At 44.3% G+C, this 13139-nt stretch overlaps 1 protein-coding gene across 1 annotated transcript in view; it reads left to right on the top strand.

The window, feature by feature from the left end:
* Positions 1-274: 274 nt before the first annotated feature.
* LOC121555242 (stonustoxin subunit beta-like) overlaps positions 275-13139 on the top strand; it is a gene marked incomplete at its 3' end in the record, with an annotated part of 38200 nt that continues 25335 nt past the window's right edge. Inside the window, exon 1 of the mRNA XM_045214919.1 lies at positions 275-379. Within this exon, the coding sequence (XP_045070854.1) occupies positions 275-379 (105 nt within the window). The remainder of the gene's footprint in view (positions 380-13139) is intronic.

Genomic DNA, 13139 nt, shown 5'->3' with positions numbered 1-13139 from the left:
AACGTGCTGCTGGATTGAAGCAAAAACACGCTTTGGAAAAGGAGCACGCGGAATTGCAAGCAAGGAAAGAAAAGTCGGCAATGGAAACTGAGATTGCAGCCATAACAGCAAAACTCAAAGCATCAAGAAACAAAGGAAAGGAGACTAGGAAAGGAAACAAGATTACAATCAAGGAAACAAAGCACCCAGAACCGGCATCCACTCCAAATCCAACCAGACCAAGCCCACTGACACAATATCCATAACACATCTCCCTGTTGTCTCAGCTTGGGAGATGGAAATGTACTCAAAGACTCCCAAGGAGAAGACGGCCATCTTCCAAGGAGATGAAGCCAACAAGAAAGGAGGTGGAGCTACAGAGAAAGAAGAAGAAACTTCTGTGAGCAGTGCCCTGGTCTCATAGGAGACACCACCTGATCTCACTGGAGACACCACATGGTCTCATTGGAGACACCACCTGGTCTCATAGGAGACACCACCTGGTCTCATTGGAGACACCACCTGGTCTCATTGGAGAGACCACCTGGTCTCACTGGAGATACCACCTGGTATCACTGGAGACACCACCTGGTCTCATTGGAGACACCACCTGGTCTCATAGGAGACACCACCGGGTCTCACTGGAGACACCACCTGGTCTCATTGGAGACACCACCTGGTCTCATAGGAGACACCACCTGATCTCATTGGAGACACCACCTGGTCTCATAGGAGACACCACCTGGTCTCACTGGAGACACCACCTGGTCTCATTGGAGACACCACCTGGTCTCACTGGAGACACCACCTGGTCTCATAGGAGACACCACCTGGTCTCACTGGAGACACCACCTGGTCTCATTTGAGACACCACCTGGTCTCATAGGAGACACCACCTGGTCTCACTGGAAACATCACCTGGTCTCATTGGAGACACCACCTGGTCTCATTGGAGACACCACCTGGTCTCATAGGAGACACCACCTGGTCTCACTGGAGACACCACCTGGTCTCACTGGAGACACCACCTGGTCTCACTGGAGATACCACCTGGTCTCCCTGGAGACACTACCTGGTCTCCCTGGAGACACCACCTGGTATCACTGGAGACACCACCTGGTCTCACTGGAGACACCACCTGGTCTCACTGGAGACACCACCTGGTCTCACTGGAGACACCACCTGGTCTCATAGGAGACACCACCTGGTCTCACTGGAGACACCACCTGGTCTCATTGGAGACACCACCTGGTCTCCCTGGAGACACCACCTGGTCTCATTGGAGACACCACCTGGTCTCATTGGAGACACCACCTGGTCTCATAGGAGACACCACCTGGTCTCACTGGAGACACCACCTGGTCTCACTGGAGACACCACCTGGTATCACTGGAGACACCACCTGGTCTCACTGGAGACACCAGTGATGTCACAGGAAGGCCAAAGAGATCACCAAGGACATCAACCACCCGAGCCACTGCCTGTTCACCCCGCTATCATCCAGAAGGCGAGGTCAGTACAGGTGCATCAAAGCTGGGACCGAGAAACTGAAAAACAGCTTCTATCTCAAGGCCATCAGTCTGTTAAATAGCCATCACTAACTAGCACATTAGATGCTGCTGCTGCCTATTGAAATCACTGGCCACTTTAAGAAAATGAACACTAGTCACTTTAATAATGTTTACATATCTTGCACTACTCATCTCATATGTATTTACTGTATTCTATAATATTCTACTGTATCTTAGTCCATGCCGCTCTGTCATTGCTTGTCCATATATATATATATTCTTAAATTCCATTCCTTACTAGTTGTGTGTGTATTGGGTATATGTTGTGAAATTGTTAGATATTACTTGTTAGATATTACTGCACTGTCGGAGCTAGAAGCACAAGCATTTCGCTACACCCGCAATAACATCTGCTAAACACGTGTAAGTGACAAATAACATTTGATTTGATTTGGTCATACTGGAGACACCACCTGGTCGCACTGGGGCCGGTGACAGTCACACACTCCACGGTTAAAACCTCAAACGTAAACAAGGAAAAGTTCAGTGGATGACAGTAAAAGAGACTGGACTGAAGCTGACCACGACGCCTATGAGGCATTCAGTAAACTCTCCTCCAACATCACAAGCAATGGGTGACAAAAAGAAACTGGACTGAACTTCACCACGGCTTCTCTTTGGCCTATGAGGCATTCATGCAAATGATGGCACAAAACCCTGCACCATCATCACAGGGTTTACCTCCTACTGAGTACAGGATCCCAACAGGGAGACCATGGTGCACCAAGGCTGCATTCTGCAAGCAACATCATTCAACCACAGCAACAGCCACTAACACTGAACTGAATGTTGTGAAATTGTTAGAGCTCTGTTGTGAATGATCCTAAACCATGCTTGATACTCCGGTTGTAACTGCATTTTTAAAACAAAGCATTAGCGCAATTGTAGGAGTATAGAAATAAAGGTGTTATCAATGGAAAGCTTGGATCCCCCTCTTTTTTTAACAAAGGTCAAAACTGGTTTCAAAAGTGTTTTCCCCGTGATGGCATTAAGAGTTGTTGTCCATTGACCGCTTGAATAAACGGCCCTACAAAGGCAAAGAGCATCAACTAGAAAACAGTACAACTGAAGACAAAAAAGGCTTTAAAGTTGTTTTTGCTGTTCAGCCAAATATGTCGTAGGTTGATGAGTGTAAATGCACTGATGTATCATCTTATTATGACCACTGATCTGACCTATGACCCCTAAAATGCTGATACTGCACTCTGCCTTTGTATGACCTTAAACAGCTGTATGGGTCATGCAGAAGCAAAGTGCAGTATCTAAAAAATCTAAATGTGTTTATCCAGCTTTCTTGTGGTTTTTAATGGTGTTGTGTAGTTGTGTTTTCATGTTTTAAATGTTGTATTGTAGCAACCCTCAAGCTGTTTTTATCCATAAGGTAAGAACTATTTCATCACGGAGAATGTTTATACTTATGTAACTTTGTATTACTATCAATGCTGTCCTTTTCTTTATGTTAGCGAGCGTTTCAATATTTTGTTTGCTATCTTTCTTACCATTATCTGGGTATTTTTTCATTTCAATGCGAGTTAAACCATAATGTTTCTGCGTGAGTGTGCCGTGTTTTATTCTGGTGATAACTGGATAGCTGGCTGTCTCATGGAGTGTGTGAGGGTGAGTGTCATGGTCGTGATGGCCTGAACTCAGAGCCTGATAGAATACCAAGGAAAACCGTAGTAACTGCAGTAGAACATGGTGGAACAAAGCCAGATGGCAGTAACCTCACTTACACTGTTTCCTTGGTTTTTACTGGGATTTTGTAGTTGCATCAAATTTGACCCTCCATTTTCTCTGAAACGGAAGATAATTGAACCAGGACACTTTGTCACAAGATATAACAGATACTATGAAGCCTGATTTAGGTCTGAACTCATCTTTGAACAAATGTGTAGCAGCAGTTTGCAATTGTACGGCAGAATAGCTATGTACATAATCCTAATACCTCTTCATGGACTACATTTGAACACTTGAACAGTGTCTTATTTTAGGGCGTGAACTGGTATGGTAAGATTACCTAGTGGGGCCAGTAACTGAAAGGTTGCTGGTTCAAATACCTGAGCCGTCAAGGTAAAAATCTGTCTGTGCCCTTAAGCAAGGCACTTACACCTGATTTGCTCCAGGGGGCGCCGTAATACTATGACCCTGTAAAACAACACATTTCACTGCATCTATCCGGTGTCTGTGACAATACATTTACAAATATTTTATTTTATTTATTACAACAGTTAATTTAACAATGCTGGTTATAAATCTTGTTGACATTCATCCAAGGACACCTTGACTTGCATTACACTCTCACTCCAAAAAAATATTCTCATGAAATCATATGACCTATAATTAGAGAAAAGGATTCCTGTGAACGTGGCCTGCTACAAGCAGGAAACAGGTTATGGATGTGTGATCTGTCTTGTCATCTTTTTGGGGTAACCACATTGGAACATTCCAACATTCATCTTTAAGGACATGAACTGGCAGAACAGGTTTCAGCAAAGCATGGAGTCATTGTTTTCAGGAAGGTGTCTCCATGGCGATAGGAGGGACAGGAGGCAGACTAAGGGCAAGGGAAGCCACCTGAACTACTGCCCTACAAAGGCAAAGAGCAGTCTACGCAAACAGTGAATCTGAGAAAAATGGCTTTAAAGTTGGGTTTTTTGGTCCAATCATATCAACCATGACCACTGATCTGACCTATGACTCCTTAAATGCTGATACTGCACTCTGCCTTTGTATGACCTTAAACAGATGTATGGGTAATGCAAAAGCAACGTGCAGTATGTAGAAATCTAAATGTGTTTATCCAGCTTTCTTGTTGTTTTTCTGTTTGATGGAAACAGTTTAGTGTTGTAACTATATTCCAACTGTATTTAATGGTGTTATGTAGTCGTGTTTTCATGTTTTCAATGTTGAATTGGAGTTGGCCTAACCCTCATCAATATTTCTGTTGATGGAGAGAGACACCAGACAAGACACAGAGACAGCAACAGAAGAATATGATATGATGGAGAGAGACACCAGACAAGACACAGAGACAGCAACAGAAGAATAGGATATGATGGAGAGAGACACCAGACAAGACACAGAGACAGCAACAGAAGAATAGGATATGATGGAGAGAGACGCCAGACAAGACACAGAGACAGCAACAGAAGAATAGGATATGATGGAGAGAGACGCCAGACAAGACACAGAGACAGCAACAGAAGAACAGGATATTATATTTTAGTCATTTAGCAGACGCTCTTATCCAGAGCGACTTACCGTTAGTAAATGCATACATGTTTTTTTATTTTTATTTTTTATTTTTCATACTGGCCCCCCGTGGGAAACGAACGCACATCCCTGCCGGCCAAACCCTCCCCTACCTTGGACGACGCTGGACCAATTGTGCGCCGCCCATGGGTCTCCCGGTCACGAACCAGGATCTCTAATGGCACAGCTAGAACTGCGATGCAGTGCCTTAAACCACTGCGCCACTCGGGAGTCGATGGAGAGAGACACCAGACAAGATGAAAGACATCACTAGACGACACAGAGAAAGTGATGGAAAGAGAAAGAGCACACAGTATACTATCACTAAAAGCTGATATAGGGATTCTAATTACTGCACTGTGTGTGTGTGAGAGAGAGAGAGAGAGAGAGAGAGAGAGAGAGAGAGAGAGAGAGAGAGAGAGAGAGAGAGAGAGAGAGAGAGAGAGAGATAGAGAGAGAGAGAGGGGGGGACTGGATAACACTCAGTCTAGGTTTAGGTACTGTGGGATTATTTAATCAGATTGGCTCATTGGACAGGTCAGAGTCTATATTTGAAGTTCTTGAGTGGTTTTTGGCAATACACTAGTGATGTATTCATGGATTTAGCTGTTGAAATTCCGTCCCGGACCCCCCTACTGGCTGTGGGCTAAGCCACCGATGTCTTCACATCCTAGGGTAGAGAGGAGCTGTTACCCCTGGGGAGAGAGGAGCTGTTACCCCTGGGGAGAGAGGAGCTGTTACCCCTGGAGAGAGAGGAGCTGATACCCCTGGGGAGAGAGGAGCTGCTACCCCTGGGGAGAGAAGAGCTGCTACCCCTGGGGAGAGAGGAGCTGATACCCCTCGGGAGAGAGGAGCTGCTACCCCTGGGTAGACAGGAGCTGTTACCCCTGAGGAGAGAGGAGCTGCTACCCCTGGGGAGAGAGGAGCTGCTACCCCTGGGGAGAGAGGAGCTGTTACCCCTGGGGAGAGAGGAGCTGTTACCCCTGGGGAGACAGGAGCTGTTACCCCTGAGGAGAGAGGAGCTGCTAACCCTGGAGAGAGAGGAGCTGCTACCCCTGGGGAGAGAGGAGCTGATACCCCTGAGGAGAGAGGAGCTGCTACCCCTGGGGAGAGAAGAGTTGCTACCCCTGGGGAGAGAGGAGCTGTTACCCCTGGGGAGAGAGGAACTGCCACCCCTGGGGAGAGAGGAGCTGATACCCCTGGGGAGAGAGGAGTTGCTACCCCTGGGGAGAGAGGAGCTTCAACCCCTGTGGAGAGAGGAGCTGATACCCCTGGGGAGAGAGGAGCTGCTACCCCTGGGGAGAGAGGAGCTGTTACCCCTGGGGAGAGAGGAACTGCTACCCCTGGGGAGAGAGGATCTGATACCCCTGGGGAGAGAGGAGCTGTTACCCCTGGGGAGAGAGGAGTTGCTACCCCTGGGGAGAGAGGAGCTGTTACCCCTGGGGAGAGAGGAGATGCTACCCCTGGGGAGAGAGGAGTTGCTACCCCTGGGGAGAGAGGAGCTGTTACCCCTGGGGAGAGAGGAGCTGTTACCCCTGGGGAGAGAGGAGCTGTTACCCCTGGGGGAGAGAGGAGCTGCTACCCTGGGGAGAGAGGAGCTGCTACCCCTGGGGAGAGAGGAGCTGCTACCCCTGGGGAGAGAGGAGCTGATACCCCTGGGGAGAGAGGAGCTGTTACCCCTGGGGAGACAGGAGCTGTTACCCCTGAGGAGAGAGGAGTTGCTACCCCTGGGGAGAGAGGAGCTGTTACCCCTGGGGAGAGAGGAGATGCTACCCCTGGGGAGAGAGGAGTTGCTACCCCTGGGGAGAGAGGAGCTGCTACCCCTGGGGAGAGAGGAGCTGTTACCCCTGGGGAGAGAGGAGCTGTTACCCCTGGGGAGAGAGGAGCTGCTACCCTGGGGAGAGAGGAGCTGTTACCCCTGGGGAGAGAGGAGCTGTTACCCCTGGGGAGAGAGGATCTGATACCCCTGGGGAGAGAGGAGCTGATACCCCTGGGGAGAGAGGAGCTGTTACCCCTGGGGAGAGAGGAGCTGCTACCCCTGGGGAGAGAGGAGCTGTTACCCCTGGGGAGAGAGGAAATGCTACCATGGGGAGAGAGGAGCTGTTACCCCTGGGGAGAGAGGAGATGCTACCCCTGGGGAGAGAGGAGCTGCTACCCCTGGGGAGAGAGGAGTTGCAACGAAGAGAGACTGTGACCCTGCTCGGGAAGAGCTTAATGACTGGTGATTGTTGGGGCACGTTTGGCAGGAGCTTCAGTGATGAAGACTGCTGAACTTGCTGATGTTTCGCAATATGCCATGGCCGTCTCAGTCACCAGGTCTCAACCCAATTGAAGACAACCATCAACAAAACACTAATATTATGGAATGTCTTGTGGAAGAATGATGTCACATCTCTCCAACAGAGTTCCAGAAACTTGTAGAATGTATGCCAAGACACATTGTAAGATCTATAAAGAGACAGGGAGTGGGAGAGAGAACAGGTAGAACCTGATATGGAAATGAGTTGAGCAAACGAAAGGAACTTTCCACCACCGAATGATCATTCCAGACTCTACTTCTATTGAGAGACACATAAAAGGTAAGACGACGATTGTTATGTGTATCAATATAGTTGATGATATTGTTATGTGTATTAATATAGTTGATGATATTGTTATGTGTATTAATATAGTTGATGATATTGTTATGTGTATTAATATAGTTGATGATATTGTTATGTGTATTCATATAGTTGATGATATTGTTATGTGTATTCATACAGTTTATGATATTGTTATGTGTATTTATATAGTTGATGATATGTTTTGTGGACTGTGTTATAATAGGCCTACTCTCCTTAAAATATTTTCGATATAAATTAGATGCATGGGGTGAATCTGTTCTGTTTCCATCTGTGTGCCCCAGGGTGATCACTCCTACAGTATCTAGAATCTAAAAGGGTTCTTTGGCTGTCCCCATAGGAGAACCCTTTGTAGAACCCTTTTTGGTCCTAGGTAGAACCCCCTTTTGGGTTCCATTAAGTATCCTTTCCACAGAGGGTTCTACATGGAAGCCAGAAGGGATTTACCTGGAACCCAAAAGCGTTCTCCTGTGGGGACAGCCAGAGGACCCTTTTGGAACTCTTTTTTCTAAGAGTGTACTGTATCATAGGTCTATAGACTTGTCTTTTCAAAACAGGCTTAAAACACAACAAGCAACAACATTTTCTCTTTCTAATCTACTGTTAACTCTTTTCACTCAGGAAGGTATGTTGTGTGAAAGAGAGACTAATAAATACTGTGGAAAGACTAACAACAACTTACACTTTCTCAAAACAGGTTGTGTGTGTTCATTAGTGCCCACCGTAGCAAAACGTTTGGCAACAGAAACCGTTTAGGTCATGTTGTACAGCGTTTGGAGTAAACTGTTTATGAATTGTTGCAAAACTGTTGGCTACTGTGTAAACTAATTAATACAACCCAGGTAGTAGCCTACAACTCGGCTGTTGATGTCTGCCTGATGCTGAAACCTGAATGTAGCCTGAGGGGTGGACTAAGATGCTAGCTAGATATACATGTTTTCTAAAGTTAGCTTCAGTTAGCTTCACATTCCAGCTCAGGCATCATCCATAGGAATGTACAGAGTGCTAGTCATCAGGAAGGTGCTCTCTCAGCAGAACGGAAAATATATAATAACTTGACAGTTTAATCATACAAAATGGTGCTAACTGGACGTGGGCAAGTCAAATTCAATCAGTGGAGGTTGCTGAGGGGAGGACGGCTCATATTAATGATACCATTCCACCTATTCCGCTCCAGCCATTACCACAAGCCCGTCCTCCCCAATTAAGGTGCCACCAACCTCCTGTGAATTCAATACATCAATATTCATTCGTCATAGTTCTACATTTCACATTTCGCATGATAAATGTAATTGTATCATAGTTCTACTATAGTGTAGCAATCTGTGCAACTTCCGGCGTGAGTTTACTGTGAACACTGAGGCTGTACCCACTTTAAGTTACAGTTTAGACAGAGACCAAGTAGGCTATTTGATCATAATATAAAAAAGGCCTCCAATAACATTTAACATGGAAATAGCTGTTCTATCATTCAGCCTACAGTAGCAGCCAATGTGTGGTGTTCAATGTAAGCCTACATTCCATGAGACATTCCAAAAAACATGCAGAGCTTGACATTAACCTGTTTATCTACTTGTCCTTCACACAAGGAGGAGGTGACTGAAAATGTTGTTGTGTTTGATTCAAGAAACCACTTTACTAAATATAATGCATCATTATTCCCATGTACTATGATGTAATTCCAACCAAGTAACCCAATTGGCACCAGTGGCGCGATGCGTAGGTTGTTTGCCTTTTTACAAGTGCAACCTGGGTTCACTTCCCTGCCCCGCTGTTTGCTACATTGGTGTCAGAAGTAGTATGGTGTCTGTGAGGCCATCAGATTGCACGGCCCGGATGTGTGAGGGGTCTGAGTAGTCGAAGCACGTGACTTGCTTTTATAGGGGGCAGTGTGAGACAGGTTACAATTCCCATTGCAGCAATAGGGTTAACCTAGTTTTGGCCAGCGACCTGGGTTCACTGCCCTGCCCCGCTGTTTGATACAATATTAATATCACAGGCTACCCGACGTCCGTTGAACAACGAGACACAACAATATGAGTGAAAGGATTTGAGGATAATATCAGTTAGTGTTTATTTACAGTTGTCTTCTGGGTTCAGCCTTCTAGCTTCCTTTATCAATTGCGTGAAATATAACAAATTACATGGTCTCAGAGTTTGGAGATAACCAGGCCCAGTTTAAATCACTATGACAACCATTTCATTATTTCCCCAGAGCAGCAAGGGAATCTAGAGACTCAACCTTTGTAGAATCAGAATCACCTTTATTCGCCAAGGACATTTGCATGTACATATGTATGATTTTAATTTGAGCCAGTTTGCTACAGCAGGAAAAAATTCCTGCAGCAACAGGAAATGTGAATTATCATTAATGGACATTTTTGTAGCGGTTGATACATTTTTAGTAAGGAAATCTCAAGTCTGCCATTTCTAATTGGAAATTACAAACTTCAGAAGCCTTTTAAAACCTCAAATGCACTACAAGTTTTACATTTACTGCGTTGAGGGAAAGTTATTCTGCAGTGGGGGGGGTGATCAAATTAAGATCCTACATCTGTACACATAATTCTAGATGGTGATTTTTTACATTTTAGTCGTTTAGCAGACGCTCTTATCCAGAGCGACTTACATACATTGCGAGTGCATACATTTAATTTTTTTATACTGGAATCGAACCCACAACCCTGGCGTTGCAAATGCCATGCTCTACCAACTGAGCTACATCCCTGCCGGCCATTCCCATAATAATTAAAATGTCCTGTTGCTGCAGGATTATTTTCCTGCTGTAGCAAACTGGCTAAAATTAAGATCCTACATCTGTAGCAATACACCTCTCTTTGATGTACATGGCCATATCAGGATTGACTTTTGACCATTTGACATCTTTTATTTACTGTTGTTTAGGCTGGTTGAATGAGTTGCCTATAAAAGCTACTTCATCTCCAAGAGAACAGGCGGCTGCACCAGCGACTGTAAGAAGTTATGTGATTTCCTCATATGAACGTGGAAGTAAGTGTGTAGCCTACGCAGTTACACAATGGCTGTTGAAACTGTGGCACGTATTTCTCGGTAACATTAGAAGTCGGATAAATGTGTTGATATGTAGGAAAGACGGGCAGACTCTCGTAGGTCTAGGCTAAACTACAAACTATTATAAGGTTAGGTCGACGTCAGACATTCAATAGTCAGAGTAGGTTTGAGCTATGATCTCATATCATGCTGACAAACCTGATGGTCTCCATTTGAAATGGTGTGTAAAATACCATGCCTAGGCTACAAGCTCTGTCCTGCTACTGTTAGGTCTATAACGTTATGGGAACTGATCTGAACAGGTTTAGGCTGGTCATCTAGGCTATAGCTGAGGTCAGCGGTGATTTTAGCATGTCAATCTTGGTGGGGCAAAACATAAATAAAGTGGGATGCATGCCAGCAAAGCCACTCCACAACACAACACTAAACAATACATTCATTGCACTATAACGGTGACAAACGGTGCCCACAAACTGTTAGGGCCTACATAAAGCAGAGTCCCAACAGCAGAGTCCCAACAGCAGAGTCCCGACAGCAGAGTCCCGACAGCAGAGTCCCGACAGCAGAGTCCCGACAGCAGAGTCCCAACAGCAGAGTCCCAACAGCAGAGTCCCGACAGCAGAGTCCCAACAGCAGAGTCCCAACAGCAGAGTCCCAACAGCTGTCCTATCATTTCTCTTCATTGTTTCTCTTCATATGACAAGGATTAAAAAGGATTTGCCTGTAGATTGTCAACTTGATTCATGATGATGACTGCTGGCTAAGATTTTGAAAGTATGATATTGACCTGATCAGTTCAATCAAAGCTACTGTAGATATAATGTGATTTGACGTCATTTTATCTGTTGGCCAATGACCTTCTTGGATGGGCACTTCTAATGTAACTCTATGGCAGCACCGAAGGGGCTTGAATTTTCTAGCTCTACCCTTTGACTTGGCGGTGACGTAGTGTCCCCATGAGTGACAGAACACTGAGCCAATCACGAAGCAACGCTTTGTATTTTCTTCTGGCTTGCCCCACCACCACAGAAAGCACTGAGCTAGGCTGAAACACCTGCATTTTGGAGTTGCCTTACTCAAGAAAACAAAAAAGAGACCATGTTTGTATGCGGCTATATTAACTCAAAGATATATATATATATTTTTTTGTATTTTTTGCAAACTGATATGTGACACGTATTAATGCCAAAATAACATGCAAAATAGGAAAGGCCACCTGCCCTTAATGACGAGTCGCTGGTTGAGAGAATGCCAAGAGTGTGCAAAGCTGTCATCAAGGAAAAATGGTGGCTATTTGAAGAATCTCAAATATAAAATATATTTTGATTTGTTTAACACTTTTTTGGTTACTATATGATACCATATGTGTTATTTCATAGTTTTGATGTCTTCACTATTATTCTACAATGTAGAAAATAGTAAAAAATAAAGAAAAACTCTTGAATGAGTATGTGTTCTAAAACTGTTGACTGGTAGTGTATATATTTTTTACATTGTTAGCAAACTGATATGTGACATATTAATGCCACAGTAACATGCAAAACAGGAAAGGCCACCTGCACTGAATGACGGGTCGCCACTTGCTGAGGTATAGACCTTGATCTGCTTTACACAACAACAACAAAAAACTGTTATACATTATAACCTAGCCTACTTTAAATAATATAAAATCTCTTAATTGTTGCAAAAAACCTTTCTGTATGGATCACTGATCCCCCCCAGATCAATCAAGCCTGTTTTAGCCCTTCTGTCTACATTCTCAGATACGTTTAGAAAAAAACAAATTCAAAAATAATAAATGGCCGACTTTTAATGAATACAAATAAGTGTGAGACATGGCCTTGTGTTGCTGCACTGTCTATAACTACCTTAACAAACAGTGACTTATTATTATTATTGACAGTTACCATGGAGAAGAGATGTCACAACTACATATTCATGTGATTGCATTAAATCACCTGACTGTTTCGATATGTCTGTTAGTAAATGTTTTATATGAGATAATTAATAAATGATAACCATTCACATTCAACAATTACTGTGTTAACTACAACCAACATGCTGCATCTCTGTTTAGGGGTCAGTTCTCTAAAATGAGTCTCTCTGGGGAGAGAGAGGAGGGGGGCCCTGCCTCTAAAATGAGTCTCTCTGGGGAACATGACACCAAAGCTAAGAGGTGAGATGACAATTTTGTTTAAGAATTATTAAGAGTTTATTTCCTAAATGCTATTTCCACAATTTTTCACATGAGTTTTTTAATCAGAAATGGTTGCTTATGGGTACCTTCAATATTACTGTTCTCAGATGTTTAATTAATAGATTTTAGATGTTTATTATTATTATTAATTTTTTGCAAAACACTATCTATCCATTGTTTAGCTGAAATTCAATGTTTGTATCCGGTATATTTGACTGTATTATCTGGTTGTCTCACCTAGCTATCTTAAGATGAATGCACTTACTGTAAATCGCTCTGGGTAAGAGCATCTGCTAAACAGGTGGGGCTCTGCCCTGAATGACAGGTCACCACTGCTCCAAAGCAACTACATGTGGCACAGAAACCACTGACTCACTGCATGTTTCTATTATCAAGACACCTGCTGGTACCTCTTAACTGGTTAGGACAGCTCATGAGGTGTCCTAAATCTCTGCCAACTAGGTGGGACACTTATGAATAAAGAGGCTT

The sequence above is a fragment of the Coregonus clupeaformis genome, unplaced genomic scaffold (genome assembly GCF_020615455.1).
Source record: "Coregonus clupeaformis isolate EN_2021a unplaced genomic scaffold, ASM2061545v1 scaf0338, whole genome shotgun sequence".
NCBI classification, from domain to species: domain Eukaryota; kingdom Metazoa; phylum Chordata; class Actinopteri; order Salmoniformes; family Salmonidae; genus Coregonus; species Coregonus clupeaformis.
The sequence above is the reverse complement of the archived record's forward strand: the minus strand, read 5'-3'. Positions and strand labels throughout refer to the sequence as shown.